This window comes from Brienomyrus brachyistius, chromosome 17 (genome assembly GCF_023856365.1).
Source record: "Brienomyrus brachyistius isolate T26 chromosome 17, BBRACH_0.4, whole genome shotgun sequence".
NCBI lineage: Eukaryota > Metazoa > Chordata > Actinopteri > Osteoglossiformes > Mormyridae > Brienomyrus > Brienomyrus brachyistius.
The window spans coordinates 3,585,884-3,612,052 of record NC_064549.1 but is presented as its reverse complement, the minus strand read 5'-3'; the positions used below and the strand labels follow the sequence as shown (position 1 = coordinate 3,612,052).

The window sequence follows — 26,169 nt, the reverse complement described above, 5'->3', positions numbered from 1 at the left end:
AGAAGGTCACTTCCGGGCACGTGCTGTTATTATCACAGGAACGCAAGTTTGCAGTTGCAGTATTTCTGCAAACACCTACAAATTTAGTGTAAAATTTGTGCCGCAGTGCATTATGATTGGAAACAATAGGGATGTGTTGTATTTTTAAAAAATGCGTTATCAAAACAACACTGATAGTATGGGTTTGTGTGGTTAAGTTAAAATAAAAAAAAAGTCAAAAAGCGTGAAAAACAGTCCGTACACAAGTTTTATCGGACTTGCGCTATGTAACTGAATATTGAGGAATTTTGTATGCAAATTAGTTCGGTGTTTAGTCGAATGCCTGAATTCGTGTGGGCTAACCCCCCAGTGCTGTTTTGCGTGACACATGCGTGTGTCCTTTGTGCATCGTGTGGAGAGTAGTGGAAGGGGAACAGGAGGCACGGGTCAGTGGTAGTAAAGGGAAGCCCCCACGTGCCACTGACCGCCAAGGAGATCTTTCAAATTAAGTATGTTATCCGGTCCATGGAGAACTGTTTGATTTATTATTATTATTATTATTATTATTACATTTTTGCCGTTTTATTTATTTTGAAATTCCATTTGGAAATAAAACACTTACAGGGACACTGAGAAAATACTTAAAATGTACGTGCAGCGTATTGTAGTGTGTAATGAATCGTCAGTATTAAAAGTCCCAGTGTATTACACAGCAAAGTGTAACGGATTAGAAATGAGATGTGAGATATACTTTGAAATTACAGCAGACAAACCAGACTTTTCCTTAAAGTCTTATGGAAAATGTCTTCACTAAACCAGGTGAATATTAATAATATTTTTAATAAGTTAAATATCTGTATCTTTCGATCGGATGGATATTGCAGCAAATATGAGCGATGCGTAGTCCAGTACAACACAACGTACATAACTGGGTCAAAAATGCAGTCGACAGCAGCATCTTCATCAGACAAAATTCGTTGATGGGGATTAATCCGGGGAATTTGTAATGCTGTGTTAGACAAAGTTATGAGGCATCGTGAGGAATGAGATCCCGTAAACTGCAACGATGACATTTTGCAAACACGACAGTGACAGAAAGCAGCGTCCTCGAAAAGCAGGGATGCACCGGGCCACTCCCTACCTCGCGCTCCGGGGAGCGGCGCGTGCGCTCCTGTGCACACGCACGCAGACGCACATTCGCATTGCCCAGCTACACAGTCCGATACAGCAGTCATTCCGTTTAGAGTAACCTTGTACTGATTCTCTCTGGACGGACGATAATTGCGATCCACCAGAACCAGCAGCGTGTTACTCTGGGTGATGTGTGATTACGAATCGCAAGATCGGGGGGAGATTCTGTGTCGATCGCGAAACAAGTGTGTGAATGGGGGAGAAAACGAAAGGATGTCCTTAATGTGTTAAAATGCCAGCCCGTAAGAGCCACGAGTTCATATTGCCTGGGATATGGACAAACAGACTAAACTGATAAGGATGAAATAGACATTTTGCCCGGTCAACTCCCTCTTTTATCAGCATCAGTTCTCGTTCACTTGTCTTAGATGCTGCAGATCTGCTGGAAGCGCGTGGATTTTAAAAATATAACAAATATGAAATTGAATTGACGAGGGACATAAGCGATGACAGGGAAAGACTGGAGACTTAAAACAGATAAACTCGTCTTTGAGTTCAGATGTGCGCCTCATTTGTGTCGAGCAGAGATTAAGTGACGTTCAGTCGTGCGCGGAGTATTTGCTGGTGCCGTCGGAGTTTGCGGCGCTCTGCAGGACTCCGGACTGCCGAATTACCATCTTCTGCTTTGCGGCTATGCAGCGGGCACCTTCCATCGCGCTCTTCCCTACATGAGGGCTCCTGTCCGGTAGGACTAGCAGCCAAACAGTCCTCCTGCATTTCGCCGCGAAAAGTATCGCTGTTGTGAGCATCTTCGTTTGGACTGAATGCTTGTTTGCAATGCGCGGGGCCGCTTTTTCACGCCAAGCATTGGAATATTTGCATGCTCGGTTTTCTTCTCAGAATCCGCTTTCCCCAGCACCCCTCAGATCATTACTTTCACAAGGAACGGATGATTTAAAAGTTCTGGATTATGCAGGGACTGGGTGGGTGGAGATAATGATATGGACTTTGTGACGTCCTGTTGTGAGATCCGGACATTAAAAGAGAACGTTAGGGTACAGTTATCGTATTGTGGACAGGGTAGCGTTTATTACGCGTTTACCAGCAAATTAACTCAGGTGAGCTTTTCTGTAATCCGGGAAGAGGATTCATAAGGGTACCGTCGCCCGATGGGGGGCAGGTGGCGGGCATGACGGCGCTGGGTGTCACGTGGGGCAAAACAAAAACAATCACACGTCCACTGAAAAGGCTTACATTAAATCCTATTATGCGGATGAGCCGTTGAACATTTTGCACGCTTTTTAAAATGCATGGGAAAATGCAAACACTTAATGTAGGATATTAAGAAAGTAGTTTGCATGAGTTGCTGGCAAAGCAGGGGGGGATTTTTCCTGCAGGACATCATCCAGGACACATTATGGGAACCAAACAGACTAAGGCTGCCGGGCCAGAGTCTGGAGCGACTCCGCAGCACAGCGGTTGGAAGCGGACGCCGACCAAAGAGCGGAGCGACGCCTTCGCCTCTTTCATGCTGAGGTCGGGGGATCGGCTGGGCCGAGGCGGGACTCCTCCCCCCTACCAGCGACGTATCGGCATGATCCAGGAGATGATGGTGATGGCCAAGCAGGGAAAACAAGACGAGGCCACAGAAATGTTAAAGACGCTTCGACAGGTACATGCCATCAGGCCATCAGGATGGGCAAACTGGTTGCTTTACTCAGTGGTTCTGTATAGTTCAATACTTAGCCAGTGTCAGGGGGGTATTTATGCATGTACCGCTGTAATTGTACGCTACCTCTACTGTTCCCATTTAGGTGTGTAAAAGCCTGTAGGTACGTTTTCATATTTATTTTCCAAAAATATATGGAATCAATAAGATAATATATACCATACGAAAATAGTTATATTGGCTACAAAATAATCATATCATATTAACATTAAGTTTTTCTCAGATTAAATAATGGGTATTTATCTGCAGAGATATAGTGTGATTACTTCCTAAAAACTGCAGAAAATGCATTCTCTGGGAAGGGTAGAAATCGCGGAGTGGAAATCAAGTTCATTCATATTTTCTTTAATAATCATGATTGTTATCTTAACTGCCGCAGTTACCCACTTAGTTAATTGAATGCCCTTGTGCCTGTAGAAATCGGTGTGCTTTATAACGCGCAAATGCGCCACAGCGATCTGCTGAAATGTCCTCCTGCAGACATGATGAAATTAATTAAAGTAATTGCTAATGCTTATTTTTCCAGGGCTGATTAAATTGCACATCTAATTGAAATATTTTTCTCTCCAGTGTTCCAGTTCAGTTAATCACTAAAGTCTCCCCGTTCTCGTTCAGTGAACTACAACAGATTCAGAAGCAGATTTGATCTTTACATATGTCATGATATTTACAGAGATACGTAAGTTGTAAAGTTGGTTGAGCTGGAGTATAAGAATGTGAGATATGACAGTGCAGTTAGATAAAAGCAGCATATTGGAGCTGGGAGGCTTTGGGTTTCCATGTGTGCTTTATCTGGCTGGGTGCCCATGGGGGTGGGGGTGTCTATGGGGGTGGGGGTGCCCATGGGGGGTGGGGGTGTCTATGGGGGTGGGGGTGTCTATGGGGGTGGGGGAGTCTATGGGGGTAGGGGTGTCCATGGGGGTGGGGGGTGTCTATGGGGGTGGGGGTGTCTATGGGGGTGGGGGTGTCTATGGGGGTAGGGGTGTCCATGGGGGTGGGGGGTGTCTATGGGGGTGGGGGGTGTCCATGGGGGTGGGGGGTGTCCATGGGGGTGGGGGTGCCCATGGGGGTGGGGGTGTCTATGGGGGTGGGGGTGTCCATGGGGGTGGGGGTGTCTATGGGGGTAGGGGTGTCCATGGGGGTGGGGGGTGTCTATGGGGGTGGGGGTGTCCATGGGGGTAGGGGTGTCCATGGGGGTGGGGGTGTCCATGGGGGTGGGGGAGTCCATGGGGGTAGGGGTGTCCATGGGGGTGGGGGAGTCTATGGGGGTGGGGGAGTCCATGGGGGTGGGGGTGTCTATGGGGGTGGGGGGAGTCTATGGGGGTGGGGGTGTCTATGGGGGTGGGGGGGTGCCCGTGGGGGTGTCTATGGGGGTGGGGGTGTCTATGGGGATGGGGGAGTCTATGGGGGTGGGGGGTGTCTATGGGGGTGGGGGGTGCCCGTGGGGGTGTTTATGGGGGTGGGGGTGTCCATGGGGGTGGGGGTGTCCATGGGGGTGGGGGAGTCCATGGGGGTAGGGGTGTCCATGGGGGTGGGGGAGTCTATGGGGGTGGGGGAGTCCATGGGGGTGGGGGAGTCTATGGGGGTGGGGGAGTCCATGGGGGTGGGGGGTGTCTATGGGGGTGGGGGGTGCCCGTGGGGGTGTCTATGGGGGTGGGGGAGTCTATGGGGGTGGGGGAGTCTATGGGGGTGGGGGTGTCTATGGGGGTGGGGGTGTCTATGGGGATGGGGGAGTCTATGGGGGTGGGGGGTGCCCGTGGGGGTGTCTATGGGGGTGGGGGTGTCTATGGGGGTGGGGGAGTCTATGGGGGTGGGGGAGTCCATGGGGGTGGGGGAGTCTATGGGGGTGTCTATGGGGGTGGGGGTGTCTATGGGGGTGGGGGGTGCCCGTGGGGGTGTCTATGGGGGTGGGGGTGTCTATGGGGGTGGGGGAGTCTATGGGGGTGGGGGGTGCCCGTGGGGGGTGTCTATGGGGGTGGGGGAGTCTATGGGGGTGGGGGGTGTCTATGGGGGTGGGGGAGTCTATGGGGGTGGGGGGAGTCCATGGGGGTGGGGGGGTGCCCGTGGGGGTTAGTCTATGGGGGTGGGGGTGTCTATGGGGGTGGGGGGTGCCCGTGGGGGTGTCTATGGGGGTGGGGGGTGTCTATGGGGGGTGGGGGAGTCTATGGGGGTGGGGGAGTCCATGGGGGTGGGGGGTGCCCGTGGGGGTGTCTATGGGGGTGGGGGTGTCTATGGGGGTGGGGGAGTCTATGGGGGTGGGGGTGTCTATGGGGGTGGGGGGTGCCCGTGGGGGGTGTCTATGGGGGTGGGGGTGTCCAGGGGGGTGGGGGTGTCCATGGGGGTGGGGGGAGTCCATGGGGGTAGGGGTGTCCATGGGGGTGGGGGAGTCTATGGGGGTGGGGGAGTCCATGGGGGTGGGGGAGTCTATGGGGGGTGGGGGGAGTCCATGGGGGGTGGGGGTGTCTATGGGGGTGTCTATGGGGGGTGGGGGAGTCTATGGGGGTGGGGGAGTCTATGGGGGTGGGGGTGTCCTATGGGGATGGGGGAGTCTATGGGGGTGGGGGGGGTGCCCGTGGGGGTGTCTATGGGGGTGGGGGTGTCTATGGGGGGTGGGGGAGTCTATGGGGGTGGGGGAGTCCCATGGGGGTGGGGGGTGCCCGTGGGGGTGTCTATGGGGGGGTGGGGGTGTCTATGGGGGTGGGGGAGTCTATGGGGGTGGGGGGTGCCCGGTGGGGGGGTGTCTATGGGGGTGGGGGTGTCTATGGGGGTGGGGGTGTCTATGGGGGTGGGGGAGTCTATGGGGGTGGGGGAGTCCATGGGGGTGGGGGGTGCCCGTTGGGGGTGTCTATGGGGGTGGGGGGGTGTCTATGGGGGTGGGGGGGTGCCCGTGGGGGGTGTCTATGGGGGTGGGGGTGTCTATGGGGGTGGGGGTGCCCGTGGGGGTGTCTATGGGGGTGGGGGTGTCTATGGGGGTGGGGGTGTCTATGGGGTGGGGGTGTCTATGGGGGTGGGGGGAGTCTATGGGGGTGGGGGGTGCCCGTGGGGGTGTCTATGGGGTGGGGGTGTCTATGGGGGTGGGGGAGTCTATGGGGGTGGGGGTGCCCGGGGGGGTGTCTATGGGGGTGGGGGTGTCCATGGGGGGTGGGGGGTGCCCGTGGGGGTGTCTATGGGGTGGGGGGTGGTCTATGGGGGTGGGGTGGTGCCCGTGGGGGTGTCCTATGGGGGTGGGGGAGTCCATGGGGGGTGGGGGGTGCCCGTGGGGGTGGTCTATGGGGGTGGGGGTGTCTATGGGGGTGGGGGTGTCTATGGGGTGGGGGAGTCCATGGGGGTGGGGGGGGTGCCCGTGGGGGAGTCTATGGGGGTGGGGTGTCTATGGGGTGGGGGGGGTGCCCTGTGGGGGTGTCTATGGGGGTGGGGGTGTCTATGGGGATGGGGGAGTCTATGGGGGGTAGGGGGTGTCTATGGGGGTGGGGGTGCCCGTGGGGGTGTCTATGGGGTGGGGGTGTCTATGGGGGTGGGGGGTGCCCGTGGGGGTGTCTTTGGGGGTGGGGGTGTCTATGGGGATGGGGGAGTCTATGGGGGTAGGGGTGTCTATGGGGGTGGGGGGGTGCCCGTGGGGTAGGGGTGTCTGTGGGGGTGGGGGGTGTCTATGGGGGTGGGGGGTGTCTATGGGGGTGGGGGGTGCTGTGGGGGGTGGGGGTGTCTATGGGGGTGGGGGAGTCTATGGGGGTGGGGGTGTCTATGGGGGTGGGGGTGCCCATGGGGGTGGGGGTGTCTATGGGTGGTGGTCCGTGGGTCAAGTCAAGTCAAATTTATTATCCCACCAGGGAAATTTAGGTTGCAGCCAGGCATTTAAAAAGGAATACAAGATTAAAAACAGAAACCAACATAGAGGACAATGACCAAATGCATGATACAAAACAGACCAGCCACAAAACCACAGCACAGACCAGTACCCAGTACACCCCAGTGCATGATCACTACATGGAGAGACTGTGAAGGCAGGAGAGCCAGAACATCCATAGTTAGATCCATGAGTGACATCATCTGTGCTTGTTCAGTATGTTAACAGCAGCACAAACAAAAGAAAGGTTATATTTTTTACTCCTGAGTGTCGGAACTTTATATCTTCTCCCTGTAGGTAGAAGCACCAACTCCCTGTAGAGGGGGGTGGTCTTCATGATCCAGTATTGCCAAACTGTTACCCCAATGACCTGGCAAAGCTTATTTCACTCTGCTAGCTTGAGGTTACCAAACCAAAAAACACCACTATGGAAACGGACAGTACAGACTCAATGAAGGCTCCTTAAACAGTGTCATCATTTTTGGTACATACGTTAAAGACACTGCTGAACCTCCTTATGCATGGCCTCAGAATTAGCTTGGAGGGTTTAACCTACTGTCCCGCACTGTACCCAGATACTTATGACTGTCTAGCAGTTCCGCCTCCCTTTATCACCGCTGCCATAGGAATAGCAGCACACTTCCTAACGTCAATCACCATCATGACACGCACATTGAGTTCTAAAGAGAATCCTTACATCATGTCACAAATTTTCATCGGCAAACTTAATAATTTGACTATTCTCAAACTTACCTTCTACAGCTGGGGGGGGGGGGTGTCTGTGGGGAGGGTACAGAATGAGTGCTGCTGAGACCGTTCGGCATGCACTAGGTACTAGGTAGGCGTTTAGTGCCTGTTTAGTGCCTGCGCCTTAGCTGCCTCTGCTGGTGGGAGATGCTGGTGACATACAGTGTCAGAATTTAGAGTGAGGGACTTGATCTGTCTGATGAGTGGCAGCATCGTTCAGCCAATCAAAATGGCAAGTGGACAAGATGTGTGCATTGCTTAGTGTTGGTGCTAGGCAGTCCCTGCAATTCACACGGGGGGGGGGGTGCATATGCACAGTTGGCCTGGGTCTGTCATGCAGTAAAGTACTCTAACCAGTAAACATTATGACTGTGCTGATCAGTAAAGTAAACATTATGACTGTGCTGATCAGTAAACATCATGACTGTGCTGATCAGTAAACATGACTGTGCTGATCAATAAAGTAAACATTATGACTGTGCTGATCAGTAAACATCATGAATGTGCTGATCAGTAAAGTAAACATTATGACTGTGCTGATCAATAAAGTAAACATTATGACTGTGCTGATCAGTAAACATCATGAATGTGCTGATCAGTAAAGTAAACATGACTGTGCTGATCAGTAAACATCATGAATGTGCTGATCAGTAAAGTAAACATTATGACTGTGCTGATCAGTAAACATCATGAATGTGCTGATCAGTAAAGTAAACATTATGACTGTGCTGATCAGTAAACATCATGAATGTGCTGATCAGTAACGTATACATCATGACTGAACTGAAGGGCTTTGTAAAGATGAGCGATACCACTGATTTTCTTTTCAGTCTTATACGAACTAATACCTAGGTTGGTTTCCCAGTAGAAAAACCGGTATTAGATACTGGTCCAGGCTGTTCTGGGTCTGACAGCCAACCACTGCTTGGTAGTAGACCCTATAATGTCAGCATCTAAACTGCCAGGTCAAAATATTTATACTTTAGTGTTAGAATCAATTCTCAAAATGAAATGTTCAGATCGAAAGAATTGATAATTTGGTATGCCACTGTCGGGGGGGGGGGGCATAAGCATTCACAGACTGGCTGCCTGGAGCATGTGTGAATGCTGCTTCCTGGTGACCTGGTGACTGGCCTACAGTCTTCTGATGGATACGTGCTGGATTCCTAGTCCAGGTGGAGACCATCTTTAGTGTCCTAAGTGAGATTAGCCTGGATTTCCCCATGAATAATGCAGGATGTGTCCCTTAATGAAGGAGCCTCTTTGGAGCATGGCCCCTGGCAGAGGATCTATGGGGCGTGGCCCCTGGCAGAGGATCTATGGGGCGTGGCCCCTGGCAGAGGGTCTACGGAGTGTGGTTCCTGTCAGAGGGTCTACGGAGCGTGGCCCCTGGCTGAAGGTCTACGGAGCGTGGTTCCTGGCAGACGGTCTACGGAGCGTGGTTCCTGGCAGAGGGTCTACGGAGCGTGGTTCCTGGCAGAGGGTCTACGGAGCGTGGTTCCTGTCAGAGGGTCTACGGAGCGTGGTTCCTGTCAGAGGGTCTACGGAGCGTGGTTCCTGGCAGAGGGTCTACGGAGCGTGGTTCCTGGCAGAGGGTCTACGGAGCGTGCTTCCTGGCAGAGGGTCTACGGAGCGTAGTTCCTGTCAGAGGGTCTACGGAGCTTGGCCCCAAGCAGAGGGTCTGCCTCAGGCTGTATGATATATGGTGTAGTGGTGGTACACCCCCGTGGTGTAGTCACACGGGTGGGGAGCAGGATAGCGGTGGGTGCGTGGAGGGAAGGCTGAAGGGAGGCCGAGATAAATGTCCTTCATAGTACAGCCAGGTCCCCACACACACACACATAATACCCGCATACATACACATACCCACACACACACATACCCACACATACACATACACATACCCACACACACGCACACACACACATAGCCGCATACATACCCACAGACAAGCACATACACACACAAATACACACACATACCCACACACAGAGACAAGTATCAGTGCTTTGCTTTCAGACCTCAGGTACTGGAGGGAGCAGGCAGCTCACAGAGGAGTGATGGAGATGGTGTTTCTGGCAGTTTCGCCAGTGACCTTTGATGCTTGTTTAATTAATGATTCCCAGTAAAATAAAAATCAGTTTAATTTAGAATAACAAGCAGATTATGCTGAAGGAAAAGGCCTCTTATAAGGGAGAGTCAGCGGTCAGGTGCTGCTGACGAGGCCGTCAGGTGACGCCTGCAATGTCGAATGCAGCAGCTACCAGCTCACAGCTGGGGGGGAAGCGCCGGGGGAGCAGGGCGTCTGGGGAGGATGTTTGGGGGGGGGGCAGCGCTCAGGAAATGTGGCTCATTTTGTCATCCTGCTGACCACCGCCGGCTTTATGAATCCCTTGGGTATTGCGAGAGAACGAGCATTAGCATTTCTAAAACAAAGGAATGGAGAAAAAAAGATATTTAAAATGTAAAAAGATAAAAATATTGGCCTGATGTTCTCAAAAGGTGCATTGAACACGTAGCACCATACAAAGAACATTTACAACTGGGAGAGAAGCGTGTCGCTGCACGGCAGCATTGTCTGTTCTTGTGGAGCTTTGGCTTCACCCTGAGCCAGCTGTCCATCCCCCAGGGTCTCAGCGTTCGGCGGGACAGAAGGTGGAACTGAGGCCAGGTTCGGTGCTGTTGCCGGGTAGCCATGGAAAGGGGCGGGGCCCACTGGCTGTTTGTTTATATTCTATTGGTTAAGTGGCATATTAATGTAAAAGATTTACATGCAGGCAAATTATGTTTTCCTGGAGCAGCTTAGCTTAAGTGGTGCGCACTGGTTTACCGCCAGGCCCCTGGTGGCAGGCGGGCAGGCGCTCGGCTACTTACACTTTCACGTCTTTCATCACTATGCTGCCTGTTGCCTCAGATGAAGGGATCCCTTGCATGGGCTATTGTCCCTGAAAACCACCTCATTCCATGCACTGAGGCTCCAAAGTCTGTCTTGATACAGATGGATGCTGAAAGAGATGCCATAAACTCCTTACCTATTGATGTAACCCCTCACGCTCCACCTTATACTCTCTCAGAAAAGAGAGAGCCTGAATATCCGTCTCTCACTAATTCATATTTAATACCTGACTGGCCTCAAATGAACACATAGTTCTCATTTCCCCGTCTCCCCTACCTGTCCTTCTCTCGCTGTCCTTTCCCCCCCGCCTCTCTCATTGGACCATTGCCCTGACAGCTAATCCAAATTGTTGTTCTGCAGATAACAGACACGCTAATGGAAGTTTAGCTTTCACAGGAAGGACAGCTTATTTGCTCATTGTTGCGTGTGTGTGTGTGTGTACACACAAAAACACACACACACGTGTGGCACATGCAATCTAGCAGCTTTTTTAGCACGGTGGTAGCTGCAGGGTGAGAGATCCTGCCGGCTTTGATGTCATCTCAAAGGTTTCCATCGTACATCTTTTATGTTGCCGTGTAGAGGAGATGCATTTCCATGCAGCTTTTCCAGTTACTTCAAAATGCCCGGCTTGGCATTGTGGCCCAACAGCTGTGAATCATTGTCACTGTGTGAGTCTTCAATTAATGCAGTGAATGAAGTGAAGTCAGCCATGAATGAAGAGTTTGCTGTCTATAATCAAAGTGTGCTCTCTGCACTTCTCCACATTAAAAATCAAAACAGAGTTTCGCTCGCGGAGCCATTAAACTACATCAGCTTGTTTAGTTGTACAAATATTTTAAAAACCTTTAGGGGCAGACAGATTCCCCTTTCTGTGACTCAGTGTTATGCCTGAGTGTCTGTGCTTAGAAGGTTACCGGATTGAATCCCGTGCTTAGCAGAATAGGTGCATCACTGTTGGGCCCTAAAGCAGGGCCCTTAACATCCAAAAATACACTAGGGGTGTCAGATAAATGGCTAAGCCCATGGTCAGACTCCATGCTATATATCTGCCTGTCCCAAAGGTGAGAAAGATGGGATCTGCAAAGCGAAGCACTCCAGTGTACTCCAGTGTACATCGTTTATTTTCCCTGCCAGTAGGATCCCTGCTGTTATGTGCTGATTCCACTTAAACCTCATTTTTATAACAGAATAAAATGTTCAAACCAGACAGCATGTGATTCAGTTTTAGGATCATAAAATATTTTCAAAGGCATACGAGAAATACATCATCACCACTGCTGGCATGCAGGCATGATTAGTATTTGTTAAAAAGATTTTTCTAGAGTGAAGTTTGAGCAAGGAAGCAGGCACAGTCAGCAGGAATAACTCAGCATGCTTAGATTGAGTGATTATCGGCATGTTTATCGGCATGTTTATCGGCATTACTCTGTGCGGAAAAGCGTTTTCACTGGCTGAGGCAGGTTGGAGAAAAGCTGGAAGTGTATTTAAATAAATAGAATACTGACCCTCTCCAAAGGAGTGGAAGTACTGGGTAGCTTTAGATCATGCCTGTAATTAATCAAATTTTATTGATTTCTGCGGACTTATGGAAATTGCCTTGGAAAGTTAGACATCCAGAGCAGGAGAAGCCATTTGGGGGATTGAAAAGCAAAGAGCAGCATCTGACTGAACTGGCAGGAGAGCAGAAGGAAGTGGACAGGAAGACAATGACAGATTATAGGTGACAGATGATAGAAATATATCAGTTCTGCATATTTAGCTTTATTTATTTAGCAGACACTCAATAAAGTGAAAAACAGTGAGCAGCTCAGATGGTCCCTGGAGTTCAGCCATTACTCTGCTGGCCGCAGGACTTGAACCCATGACCTTCTGGGCATTGAGCCCTAACCGACCCATCATAAAAAAGGCATTAATACAATGATGTCACATTCCGCTCCAAAAACAAATGAGAATTAATGTAAAAAGTGCCTCGTCTGGTGACACTGGATAGTCACATCCTTCCAGGAAGATTTATTGGTGAAACAAATGCGTACCTCTATGAATCAGGGATCTGTGCTTGTGGGTTCAAACTGAGGCAGCATGTGATGCTGCAGGTTAGGACTCCATGACTGGCAGACTGGTCATATCAGTGTTGGGCCCCTGAACAAGGACCTTAATCATAAAAACTGCTCCAGGGGTGTCAGGATAAGTGGATGTGGAAGATGGAAGTATAGGAATTGAATATATATGCGCAGGGTGTTACCTGTGTTGCCTGTGTTTATGTGTTGCCTGTGTTTATATGTTGCCTGTGTTTGTGTTGCCTGTGTTTATGTGTTACTTGTGTTGCCTGTGTTTGTGTTACCTGTGTTGCCTGTGTTTATGTGTTGCCTGTGTTTGTGTTGCCTGTGTTTGTGTTGCCTGTGTTTATGTGTTACCTGTGTTGCCTGTGTTTATGTGTTGCCTGTGTTTATGTGTTACCTGTGTTGCCTGTGTTTATGTTACCTGTGTTTGTGTTACCTGTGTTGCCTGTGTTTATGTGTTACCTGTGTTTATGTGTTACCTGTGTTGCCTGTGTTTATGTGTTACCTGTGTTTATGTGTTGCCTGTGTTTATGTGTTACCTGTGTTTCTGTGAATTTGTATGATCTGCTTGCTTTTGTAGTCTGACAAATACCCCAGTCTGGCCCCCAGTTTGGTCCGGCTCTGTGCTCTGATCTGTCGACATGTGACCTGTTGTCATGGAGAGGTGACTCATGTTCACTCTCGTCTCCCCCACCCCGCCCCGAAGGACCTGGGCATGGAGTCCACGTCCCTGGACGACGTGCTGTACCGCTACGCCAGCTTTCGCAACCTGGTGGACCCGATCACCCACGACCTCATCATCAGCCTGGCCCGCTACATCCACTGCCCCAAGACGGTGAGTGGCCGCGTGGACACAGGCGTTAAAGAAAGCCAGGGCAGGCTGGACTGAGGCAGACCTGATGGATGCCAGGACATGATCCGCTGAGGTGTGGGTGGTCGCCCTCTAGTGGATGTTGCTCTTATAATGATCCTGTAAGCCTGTCAGGACATAGAGGACACTATCATTCTGCTCCCTTGCAATACCTGCACCTGTAAAGGTGGCACAGAAATGTGTGTTTGATTTGTTTGTCTCTCTTTTGAAATTGAATTAGTTTGAGAAGTATTCGTAAATGGACTGGGCTGCTGAACAGAGATATCAAACAGATCAATTATGCTCTAATTCTTTGAGTAAAGGTCAGAGCTTAGGATGGCAATGTGATATGAGGGTTGGAGAGACAGGCTTAACGTGGCAAATCGGGATTCAGTTCTTGCTCTAAAGAGCCACCTTGAGCCGCATGCGTAAACATACGGGTACCTAGAGCCCTGGTATACAGCTTTGCTCATCTCCCAAATCCCCCTGAACACCACACTTAATTAAAATCAACTTAATTATTTCTGGCCAGGAAAGATGGAGAAAAAGGCCAGTGAATGGATTATAAATGACAAACTGAAATAAGCAATTTGAATTTGGGAGATGGTGGGATGTAATAATGTAATAAGAGGATCAGGAGGAAGAGCAGGGATGTAACCCCCCCCCCCCCCACCCAGACAGACAGGCAGACAGAAAGACACACGGAGACACACAGACACGCACAGGGATCTTAGTGTCCCTGCCAGTATGTTCCTTTAGCTAGTCAATTCTCATCTGTACATCTTGCTGGGTTATGAGCCTGTTCTCGTTAAGAAAACGGTGGCATTTTGACAATTATTACCCCCCTCCCTCATCAGCTCACGCATACCAGAGCCTCTGACTCAGCCCACTATAGGATGGGGGGGGGTTAGCTTTGTACTCCCCACTGGTGGCTGAGAGAATGCTGTAATGACTCATTAGCTGAAAACCAAGGGCAGTGTAACGAGGTGGGGGCGTGTTTTTTTAATTTGGAACGGCGCTCATTCTGCACTGGAGAGGTCTTTAACAAAGGGACAGCACTCATTATTCTCCTGGGTTCACGCTACCGGGCCTGATCTTGACCTCGCCTTCTAAGACTTTACACAAAAACTGCAGCACAGATTGCACTTCCTACGGAAGACCTGACGAAGGTTGTCATGTTGGCATGAGTGCTGCTCTGTCTGCCGCAGGAGGGGGACGCCCTGACATCCATGGAGAAGGTGTGCCGGCAGCTGACCTACCACCTCAGCCCCCATTCCCAGTGGCGACGGCGGGGCCTGCTGAAGAGGAAGCCCCAGGCCTGGTAAGGAGGAGGAGTCCTATGGACAGTGGCCCCGCCCCCTTTGGCCCCACCCCCAGTAACCCCACCCCAAGTGTCTCTCATCCCTGGGTTTGGGATTTCTGTGACCAGTGTTTCTGCAGGAGACAGTGGGAGGGATTGAGCAGGAGACAGTGGGAGGGATTGAGCAGGAGAGAGTGGGAGGGATTGAGCAGGAGACAGTGGGAGGGATTGAGCAGGAGACAGTGGGAGGGATTGAGCAGCAGAAAGTGGGAGGGATTGAGCAGGAGAGAGTGGGAGGGATTGAGCAGCAGAGAGTGGGAGGGATTGAGCAGGAGAGAGTGGGAGGGATTGAGCAGGAGAGAGTGGGCGGGATTGAGCAGCAGAAAGTGGGAGGGATTGAGCAGGAGACAGTGGGAGGGATTGAGCAGGAGAGAGTGGGAGGGATTGAGCAGGAGACAGTGGGAGGGATTGAGCAGGAGAGAGTGGGAGGGATTGAGCAGCAGAGAGTGGGAGGGATTGAGCAGGAGACAGTGGGAGGGATTGAGCAGGAGAGAGTGGGAGGGATTGAGCAGGAGAGAGTGGGAGGGATTGAGCAGGAGACAGTGGGAGGGATTGAGCAGGAGAGAGTGGGAGGGATTGAGCAGGAGAGAGTGGGCGGGATTGAGCAGCAGAAAGTGGGAGGGATTGAGCAGGAGACAGTGGGAGGGATTGAGCAGGAGAGAGTGGGCGGGATTGAGCAGGAGAGAGTGGGCGGGATTGAGCAGCAGAAAGTGGGAGGGATTGAGCAGGAGACAGTGGGAGGGATTGAGCAGGAGAGAGTGGGAGGGATTGAGCAGGAGAGAGTGGGAGGGATTGAGCAGGAGACAGTGGGAGGGATTGAGCAGGAGACAGTGGGCGGGATTGAGCAGCAGAAAGTGGGAGGGATTGAGCAGGAGACAGTGGGAGGGATTGAGCAGGAGAGAGTGGGAGGGATTGAGCAGGAGAGAGTGGGAGGGATTGAGCAGGAGACAGTGGGAGGAATTGAGCAGCAGAAAGTGGGAGGGATTGAGCAGGAGACAGTGGGAGGGATTGAGCAGGAGACAGTGGGAGGGATTGAGCAGGAGACAGTGGGAGGGATTGAGCAGCAGAAAGTGGGAGGGATTGAGCAGGAGAGAGTGGGAGGGATTGAGCAGGAGAGAGTGGGAGGGATTGAGCAGCAGAAAGTGGGAGGGATTGAGCAGGAGACAGTGGGAGGAATTGAGCAGCAGAAAGTGGGAGGGATTGAGCAGGAGACAGTGGGAGGGATTGAGCAGGAGACAGTGGGAGGGATTGAGCAGGAGAGAGTGGGAGGGATTGAGCAGGAGACAGTGGGAGGAATTGAGCAGCAGAAAGTGGGAGGGATTGAGCAGGAGACAGTGGGAGGGATTGAGCAGGAGACAGTGGGAGGGATTGAGCAGGAGAGAGTGGGAGGGATTGAGCAGGAGACAGTGGGAGGGATTGAGCAGGAGAGAGTGGGAGGGATTGAGCAGGAGACAGTGGGAGGAATTGAGCAGGAGAGAGTGGGAGGGATTGAGCAGGAGAGAGTGGGCGGGATTGAGCAGGAGAGAGTGGGAGGGATTGAGCAGCAGAAAGTGGGAGGGATTGAGCAGGAGACAGTGGGAGGGATTGAGCAGGAGAGAGTGGGAGGGATTGAGCAGGAGAGAGTGGGAGGGATTGAGCAGGAGACAGTGGGAGGGATTGAGCAGGAGAGAGTGGGAGGGATTGAGCAGGAGACAGTGGGCGGGATTGAGCAGGAGAGAGTGGGAGGGATTGAGCAGGAGAGAGTGGGAGGGATTGAGCAGCAGAGAGTGGGAGGGATTGAGCAGGAGAGAGTGGGAGGGATTGAGCAGGAGACAGTGGGAGGGATTGAGCAGGAGACAGTGGGCGGGATTGAGCAGCAGAAAGTGGGAGGGATTGAGCAGGAGACAGTGGGAGGGATTGAGCAGGAGAGAGTGGGAGGGATTGAGCAGCAGAGAGTGGGAGGGATTGAGCAGCAGAGAGTGGGAGGGATTGAGCAGGAGAGAGTGGGAGGGATTGAGCAGGAGAGAGTGGGAGGGATTGAGCAGCAGAGAGTGGGAGGGATTGAGCAGGAGAGAGTGGGAGGGATTGAGCAGGAGACAGTGGGAGGGATTGAGCAGGAGACAGTGGGCGGGATTGAGCAGCAGAAAGTGGGAGGGATTGAGCAGGAGACAGTGGGAGGGATTGAGCAGGAGAGAGTGGGAGGGATTGAGCAGGAGAGAGTGGGAGGGATTGAGCAGGAGACAGTGGGAGGAATTGAGCAGCAGAAAGTGGGAGGGATTGAGCAGGAGACAGTGGGAGGGATTGAGCAGGAGACAGTGGGAGGGATTGAGCAGGAGAGAGTGGGAGGGATTGAGCAGGAGACAGTGGGAGGAATTGAGCAGCAGAAAGTGGGAGGGATTGAGCAGGAGACAGTGGGAGGGATTGAGCAGGAGAGAGTGGGAGGGATTGAGCAGGAGAGAGTGGGAGGGATTGAGCAGGAGACAGTGGGAGGGATTGAGCAGGAGAGAGTGGGAGGGATTGAGCAGGAGACAGTGGGAGGAATTGAGCAGGAGAGAGTGGGAGGGATTGAGCAGGAGAGAGTGGGCGGGATTGAGCAGGAGAGAGTGGGAGGGATTGAGCAGCAGAAAGTGGGAGGGATTGAGCAGGAGACAGTGGGAGGGATTGAGCAGGAGAGAGTGGGAGGGATTGAGCAGGAGAGAGTGGGAGGGATTGAGCAGGAGACAGTGGGAGGGATTGAGCAGGAGAGAGTGGGAGGGATTGAGCAGGAGACAGTGGGCGGGATTGAGCAGGAGAGAGTGGGAGGGATTGAGCAGGAGAGAGTGGGAGGGATTGAGCAGCAGAGAGTGGGAGGGATTGAGCAGGAGAGAGTGGGAGGGATTGAGCAGGAGACAGTGGGAGGGATTGAGCAGGAGAGAGTGGGAGGGATTGAGCAGGAGAGAGTGGGAGGGATTGAGCAGCAGAAAGTGGGAGGGATTGAGCAGGAGAGAGTGGGAGGGATTGAGCAGCAGAGAGTGGGAGGGATTGAGCAGCAGAGAGTGGGAGGGATTGAGCAGGAGAGAGTGGGCGGGATTGAGCAGCAGAAAGTGGGAGGGATTGAGCAGGAGAGAGTGGGAGGGATTGAGCAGCAGAGAGTGGGAGGGATTGAGCAGGAGAGAGTGGGAGGGATTGAGCAGCAGAAAGTGGGAGGGATTGAGCAGGAGAGAGTGGGAGGGATTGAGCAGGGCCACATGTAGCGGGGAGAGTGAGTCACCATGTTTGCAGCAACGACCCCCAGCAAGCGCAGGCATGGGGACGCTGATGATAGGAAGCCCAGCAGGGGGGCCAGTGATGACGTAAACGAGCTGGAAAGGGCAAAACTGAGGAGAAAATGGGTGAAAAAGCCCCGTTGTCCTGACAAAAGCTAAATGAATCGAGCTGTGAGTCATGGCAGTGTCTGTTATTAAAGCATCGAGCTCAGGAGTTCAGGGAGCAGTGCCCTTCCGAGTGTAGCGCCCTCAACAGACTGAAACTGGCTTATTTGTATTGAGGACGGAGGGCGGCCATTTGGGCGGACAGGCGGGTGGGCAGGTGGGCGGACAGGTGGGTGGGTGGGCTAAACAGGTGGTCAGGCTGGTGGGAGGACAGACAGGAAGCTGGGTGGACAGACGGGCAGGTAGGCAGACAGACCCTGGACAATATGGAGGGTGCGGGCAGGTGTGAGTGTGCATTAGGCAGAGGTCGGCCTGCTGTGAGCGGAGATCTAATGCAGGCTGTGACTCACATCCCTGACACATGTGCCCAGCCAGCCACACCCCTCTGTCTCTCTCCTTACATCCTTTCCATCCTCCCATCTCTTTCTGAGCACTGCCTTTTTCATTTCCTTATTAAATATTTTTAAATCTGGTTCCTGTTTTCTTCAATACACTTTATTTCATTATATATTTTTAATTGAAGTCCTTCTTAATTGTGTCCCTCCTCCAGCTTACTTTATGCTCATGAGATGCCTGTAAGGACAAAATGTCACACTTTGCCAACCAAAGGCCTTTATTTAATGCAATCTGCATTATGAAAAGAATACCGATTTAAGCACTTATGTGTTTACTGAGATATTCAAGGTCTATTATGGAGAGAAAAGCCACAGGATTGAGCAGTTCCGATCCTCAAAGCCTCTATTGCTTTGCTATCTCACCATCAGGCACAAACTCATCCGCATGTGTAATTGAAAAATTATTCTGAGCCATTGCCACTGTCTGCCCTTTGCAAGGTCTGCTGGGGGCTTTGACTGATTGTTCGAATCGAAATCAAACGAGTAAGTGTAGGAGTGGATGGGGCGGCCCAGCAGCAACAGAGAGCTGGGCTCCGTCTGGTAACATGAGCGGCAGGATAGTGGGTGTGGCTCATCAGCGGAGGGGTCACATGCTCCCAACAGAGAGCAAAGCACATCATGTTCCTCCCCAAATGCAAAGCCAACACATGACTGAATCTCCCGCTGCCTCGTCTAAAACATGCAGATCCAGAAATTAGCGACTTCTTCTGATTTTATTCTAGTGATAGAATAAAGTGAGGCCCAGTGTTTAAAAAAGAAAACTGCTAAAGAGACTGTATCAACGAACCACACATGCCAGTGAGTCACCACATAAGAAGAGGATCAGCTCCAGACCTTGCTGGGGTGCTGCCATGATCAACAGCACCAGCTCACTGTTGCTGTAGGATTAATGGCGCCCCCCCCCACCCAGATACATGCAGGCTCCACCTCTCTAACTGTCTACCTTTTTAATCTGTACAACATCCCTGGTTTTGTCTGGGAAGAACAGGAAAGAGGTGTGTTTGGACAGAGGGGGTCTGCGCAGTGTGGGTGTGTTTGGACAGAGGGGGTCTGCGCAGTGTGGGTGTGTTTGGACAGAGGGGGTCTGCACAGTCTGGATGTGTTTGCACAGTGGGGGTCTGCACAGTCTGGGTGTATTTGGACGGAGAGAGTCTGTGAAGTGTGGGAGTGTTTGGATGGAGGGGGTCTGCGCAGCCGGGGTATGGTTGGATGGAGGGGGTCTGCGCAGCCGGGGTATGGTTGGATGGAGGGGGTCTGCGCAGCCGGGGTATGGTTGGATGGAGGGGGTCTGCGCAGCCGGGGTATGGTTGGATGGAGGGGGTCTGCGCAGCCGGGGTATGGTTGGATGGAGGGGGTCTGCGCAGCCGGGGTATGGTTGGATGGAGGGGGTCTGCGCAGCCGGGGTGTGCTGGCCCTGCAACTGAGTGTGATCTGATTCAGCAGCGAGAATGAATGGTGACTATGTCACATTCCGTTTGGTCTCATCTTAAAATGTATTTCCTGCTTCAGGATACTGGTGTAGGTGGGACAGTCCAGAGAATGGAGCCGTAATTCACACTGCTGCCACAGTCTGGACACTTTCCATCTTTCCATGTTGAATATTGACACATTATTTAATGGTAATAATATGAATCACAGACAACAGAAATACTGAAATCACTTAGTTTTGGAACTTTGTGGGGGGGGGGGGGGGGGGGCCTGTGGGGAAGGCAGCCTCTGGAAGGAGCATCAGTGGAGCGAAGTGGAAAGCAGTTTGAATCTCTCTCGCTTTGCAGGGGCGGGGGGGCAAATAATTACACAAATCTGCGAGTCAGGCCTGTTTCCCTCGTGACAGTCCATCGTCCTCCTTCCAGTATATCCGTCTCCCCGTGGCAGAGGCATAAAAAGTCTCTGCGTCTAAGTGCTGCATTTTGTCCCCCCCACCTTAATTCTGCTCCCCCTCACTGTATTTATGTCCTGACTGCATATAACCGGTTTCCTGGACGCTTGCTCCACTTCACTTACTGACAGGTATATGACTCCCATTCAGGCAGATTAGGTAAACAGAGCCTCTGGGTTTTGCTACGGCTTTGACCGCAGACACGTCTGAGTGCCATTTCTCTGTCTCCGCCCAGCCTGAAGGCGGTGCTTTCGGTGCCCCCTGCTGGTGACACCCTGGATCTGTCAGGGATCCCCCTCACTGCGCGGGATATGGAGAGGCTGTGCGGCTATCTGCAGCGGCATGCAGCTCGGCTGCGTAGCCTGGAGCTGGGATTCACTGAGCTCACGGACGACGCCTTCCTGCTCCTGCTGCCCGGCCTGGCAGCCCTGCCTCGCCTGGAGACGCTGGCCCTTAACGGCAACCGACTGACACGCGCCGTGCTGCGCGAGCTCACCGACGCCCTCAAAGACCCAGGCAGCTTCCCCAGTGTCACCTGGATCGACCTGGGCAACAACGTGGACATCTTCTGCCTGCCGCAGCCCTTCCTGGTGAGCCTTCGTAAGCGCTGCCCCAAGCAGGGCAACCTGCCCACCATCCTGGAGTTTGGGGAGAGCCAGGCTAGCGAGCCCGAGAGCCGGGCCGACGGAGACCAGGAGGGAGATGATACCACCAGGACAGAGAGCACAGGAGAGCTCCGTTCTGAGGTGGAGGGAGAGATGGGCGGCGAGACGGAGATAGAGGAGATGCTGGAGGAACTGCTGGATTTCGACCGGGAGGTGCAAGGGAGGGAGGATGAGATGGAGGACGAGATGGAGGACGGCATGTGGATGCTGGGGAGGCGGGGGGAGTCCTCCAAGTGGCAGAGGAGGGGCACGCAGAGAGCAACCAAAGCCGAAGCAGAAGAAGACAGCCAGAGCTTCTCGTCTCGGCTCTCCTGCTCCAGCCAATCACAGCAGTCCTTTGAACCTGCTGAACCAATGAAAGCAGAAGTGGAGAACCAGCTGATTGGCCACAGCAGCAACCAAACATGAAAATGCCGTGGAGAATAGTTCTTGTTTTTTGTCCCTCCAGTGCTCTGTGAGAAACGCATGAAAAGGAAACCAAAGAAAAGGAGACAGGAGGCTTGTCCGTCATCTCCAAGTGACGTCCAGAGGAGATGATGTGAGGACATCTGACAAGATCTGCTTACGATCATTATTACTGTCTGTAGCATTATTTCAACCTGACACGTGTGTAATATATACTAAGAAACGTCTGATATGCCAGTTAACAAGTGGAGGAGCAGCTTTCTTCCACCTGCAGCCGTGCATGTCCTGCGAGGGACCGTTGCATGGCCTAGATCTTCCGCGCATTCCTGCTGTGTGTGCCGGCCTCTTTGGGTGGGCGGGAGGAGCCCTGCAGCCGTAGTGCGACACAGCTCTCATTGTGGGCGTGTGTCAGCCATGCACCGAGCGGCGTGAGAATGTGCCAAAGTGCCGGGGGGAGGAGGCGGCGGGGGCGGGGCCAGAAGATCCGGAAGTGACATCATCACACTATACAGGGCCTTGATCCGGAGGTTTGTGCTGGGGAGGCGAATGAGGAAGGATATCATGGTGATCTTAGAACAGCTGTTTGTCCATATATGAATAACAAAATCTGAAAAATAATTTGACATGTAATTTATATGTTACACATGATATGCACACAGTAACGTTTGTTTTTCAAAAATGTTTTATATTACACTAAGTATTTTTTGATAAGATAATTTATGTTTTATTGTCTTAAGACTATATTCTATCCACATGTTTGTACACATCCATGATGATTTCTGAATTGGTGAGAGTTATACAGGTGTCCACAGGTGTCCTGTGCAGATTTCCCTGTCTCCCTTCTCTATTTCGGTTTGTTTGTTTAATTATTTAATACATTATTGATACGGATGGTACCATTTTGTCTGTGTGTATTAGACGATATAATTTTATCTGTGTGTGTTCTCTGGTTCATAAGCCGATCATTGCTTACCAAACATGCTTTTCTTTTAGAAACATGCTTTTACATCCCGTCCCTTTTCAGGGCTCCTTGCAGCCCATCTGCCTCACATCTTAACAGGAATGCAGTTCTGGTCCCACCCACCACTGTGCCTGTCTGTCCACTTCAGCTCGCACCCATCCAGACATGCCCATCTGCACTTACAGGCCCATCAGCCTTGAATATGCCGCTGTACGAAAGTAGAAAATTCAGAAGGTCAGCTTAGAAGAAGAGAGAGAAGTAAATAGTGAGGCAGAGGTGTTAGGGGAAAAAATACAATGAGAGAGGAGCTCGGCCAGGCGTGCGGACGGGGACATCCACAGGCCCACCTGGTTCTGCTTGCGGAGAACAATTTTCGTCCAGCTACTTCCTCCAACAGGAAAAATATGCTGTTATCTGAAAAATGTGCATAAATATGTTTTGTGAATAGGATGAAATATCAAACGACAAACGTGTGACAGAGAAGCAGAAGTGTGAGAATCCCAGGTTCTCTTAAGGCCTGTGCGCGGCCTCCCGAGTCTCTTCATACTGTGGCATTTTCCAGTCTGCTGCAGGGAATGCGATGCGCGTAGGAGATACATGTAACAATGAAGCTCTGCTGGCCGTTCAGAAAACAAATTTCTTGCTGTTATGCCATTTAAAAAAATCATTAAAATGAGATGGAATCCTGACTTGCTGTTAATATAGTGCATCTTTACAAGCAATTTGCAAAATGCCTGACAGTAATTTATGGATTTTTATAGGTCATTGAAAAACACCAATTTTGGTAAAAAAAAAAAAAACTGAACATTATTCCCTGACTCCTTAAGCAATGGCGATTAAGGAGTTTTCCTGAAATACCAAGTACAGATGGGAAATGTAGTAAATGGTACACAAGGTGCCCTGATTATGGAGGACAGCAACCTGAGCTGGAGAATGAGGAGGAGGCACTCCAGCTTCAGCCGTCACCCTGACAGCCTGCGGCGGACCGGCTGCCCCCCGGTGCAGTGGACGGCCCCCTGGCTTGGGGAACATCTTGCCCGCTTTGGTTCCTGAGCTCACTCATGCTACAAGGCAGTGACCGCTCCCACTTCTCCTCAAAGCAGCGCTTGCTCCAACCCTGGGGGCGGCAAGAAACTTTTCAGAGTCTTTCTTTAATTGTTATTTATTACGCTCCATGTGATGTTTTTATAATTCCTATTGGGCTCATCATGAAAAAACTTTTATTTCCCCCAGAATCAGTGTTTAGCAAAAGATAACTAATGGAAATGCATGATTAGGCATGATCAGCAAATAAAATAATCTACCCATTTTATTTCATTCCCTCTCTCGCTAAAAGACACATGTGACTGGAGGTTCACTTTTAAAATTTTTATTTGTTAATTCGGCACCAGGATGAGGGCAGAGTTTTCTCTAAAGGCACAATCAGAGAATATTGATCTGGCTAAACAACTGCCAGGCTAAATATTTGAAGCACATCGTTCATCCATTTGCCCTGAACCTGCTGAAGTGAATCAATGGATGTCAAACTTTCTCTCCATCAATAAGATTCAGCTGGTTTACAGTCCTTGAGATCAAAATAAAGATTATAGAAATACTGCTGTAAATTGAAGGTTTGTTTCAAGAAACCTTCAGAATCTCTGCCTATTTTCAGTCATCCATTTTCCCCTCTTAAAAACTGAAGCTCTATATAGGGAATGCAAATGCTCCTGGGTCAATAGTCACAGAGGTCCTACCAGATAGAGGCCAGCAGAACCAGCAGTGCTGTGCAGGTGATACCAAAACTGCGTCGTGACGGGTCATGCAGTGGACCTTGGTGTGAGGCAAGCCCATTAAATCAGCATCAATCAACTGGCTCTCATTTCACATGGCTTTGTAATCTTCACTTAGCATCTGAGCAAAATCATTAATCCCCGCTTTTCTGTGACATTCATGCTTCCTGTAAGCTTATCTGATTAATTACAATTCCACAGATCAGTTAGGAGTAATAGATTTTCATGATGGTAGTCAGGGAACCGGCACTTCGCAAAGTGTACGTCAAGGGAGGCATCCATTTCAGCAGGAAGACGCCAGAAAGCTGTTACCGAGAGACTGTCGCCGTGGAAACACCTCCACCTGGGATTATGAATGCTATGGATGATTTTTCATGAAGGTAGGTCTAGCCGGTACACCTGAATGCCGCAGTTCCTCTGTCGATGACTTTTAAAAGTGGAACATAGTTTCCGGAGACTCCCCGTCCTGATTGGTGCCTCCTCTGTATGTAGGGAGGGGGTCCTGGCTGGTCTCATTTTGGCCAGACAGATGCCAGACTGAAAACCTCCAGCTACAGGTGTCCTTACCCATGCAGCATCGCGCTCTGTCTCGCCACCTTTCCTAATCGGGCATTTTCAGCTCACATTTCCGCTCTGTCAGTACATTTTACTTTAATATATTAGTTTGCATTTGTATGACTGAAAAAAATCAGGACTCCTTCTTGGAATTGTAAATGATATTTATAGGATGTTTACATGTATACAGTGTACTATATGCTGAAAGATGCTAAAGTTTGCAGAAGATTTCGGTTCACATGTAGCATTTGAAATTAGATTACTTTATACTTAAAACATCTGAAAGCTTTTGAATGAAAATAAGCCATACATTTGTCCCTCCATCCATCCATCTTTCAATGGATAATCCTGGTCACTGTCAGCTCAGTCATTGCACACTGCATTACTTCACTTAGTCTGTACACATAACCAAATTACATGCAGACCAAATCACGGGAATGTGTGCTGTGTCATGCAGGTGTTATTGAAAATGTATAGTTCTATATACCCCAATATCTATATGTATTTCTGCTGTTTGTGTATATATGTATACAATGTATAATAAATGGATGGATGTAAATAAAATTATCACGCTGATGTATTAAAAAGGCCAAAAATATATAAATTCTTGCGCATGTGTCGTGGATTTTTTCCCAGGCAGGGGTAAAAATTATTTTATTATTATTTAAATAAAACTGGAGTTAAATAAGACTAGAATTCCGTCGTTTTCCTCACCCCCTAAGCCTACACCAGACTGCAGACACCGCAATACAAAGCCAAAGCGCGCGAGGCTAACCAGGATAAGTAGCTGGATGATGGACGAATGAATGGATGAGTTGATGAGTATAACACACTGTGTTACTCTGGAAGTCTTTATTTTACTGCCACCTGGTGGTATTGTAGACATAACATTAATTTATCACAAATTGTATAGAAATGGGTGACACTGCGATAATTCTCTGTTTGGGGTTAATAACCGATTGCACTTTGCGTGTGTGAATGCATTTACCTGGAGTTTGCATGCTTTTTCTGTGTCGTGTGGGTTTCCTTCAGATACTTCGATTTCCTCTCGCAGTCTAAATAGATGCAGTTAGTCTAACTAGGGGTCTCTAAATTGCCCATAGTGTATGGTTGTCCATCCAGCAGTCCATTTTCTGTAACCGCTTGTGACATGTTCGAAGTCGCGGGGTGTTCGGAGCGTGTGTGGTTGTATACGTGGAATTGCGATGGAGTGGCATCCCGTCCACTCAGGGTGCCCTGTGCTTCCTGGAATGGGCCCCAGGGCCGCGCGTCCCTGTACTGGATAAGCGGTTTGGAAAATGGATGGATGGATGGATGGGTTTATCTACAGAAACTAATAATACACCAACATGATGTGGGTATTTGTACTTTTGTGAGCGGTATAAATCAATGTAAAATGCTGAATATCGTGCTTCGGTATCGATCTGACTTTTTCTTTTTATTTTTTTAAATTTAGATGGAATTTGATGTGTATTAACATTTATTCTATACAATTAAGTATACGCGTATAATAAGAATACTATGACTGTCGGTGTCAAATAAACTTAAATTA

At 50.7% G+C, this 26,169-nt stretch overlaps 1 protein-coding gene across 2 annotated transcripts; it reads left to right on the top strand.

The window, feature by feature from the left end:
- Position 1: 1 nt before the first annotated feature.
- On the top strand, positions 2 to 25,221 carry lrrc75a (leucine rich repeat containing 75A). 2 transcript variants are annotated; one of them, XR_007383230.1, is made up of 5 exons: positions 2 to 2,782; positions 13,096 to 13,224; positions 14,448 to 14,560; positions 20,498 to 24,442; positions 24,555 to 25,221. XR_007383230.1 is itself a non-coding variant. In XM_048982163.1 (4 exons), the coding sequence occupies exons 1-4, from the start codon at positions 2,528 to 2,530 to the stop codon at positions 21,333 to 21,335; spliced, it is 1,335 nt and encodes a 444-aa protein (XP_048838120.1). In that variant the 5' UTR covers positions 2 to 2,527; the 3' UTR covers positions 21,336 to 25,221. The 2 variants fall into 2 exon arrangements, 1 of the variants encoding a protein (XP_048838120.1); XM_048982163.1 differs by having other exon boundaries at positions 20,498 to 25,221.
- The last annotated feature ends 948 nt before the right edge of the window (positions 25,222 to 26,169 follow it).

Bases quoted from the DNA above. Each gene is read 5' to 3' on its own strand.
- lrrc75a (XM_048982163.1), top strand. From the start codon at position 2,528: ATGGGAACCAAACAGACTAAGGCTGCCGGGCCAGAGTCTGGAGCGACT. The intron at 2,783-13,095 runs GTACATGCCATC...CCCGCCCCGAAG, and splicing joins TGTTAAAGACGCTTCGACAG to GACCTGGGCATGGAGTCCAC. The intron at 13,225-14,447 runs GTGAGTGGCCGC...TGTCTGCCGCAG, and splicing joins ACATCCACTGCCCCAAGACG to GAGGGGGACGCCCTGACATC.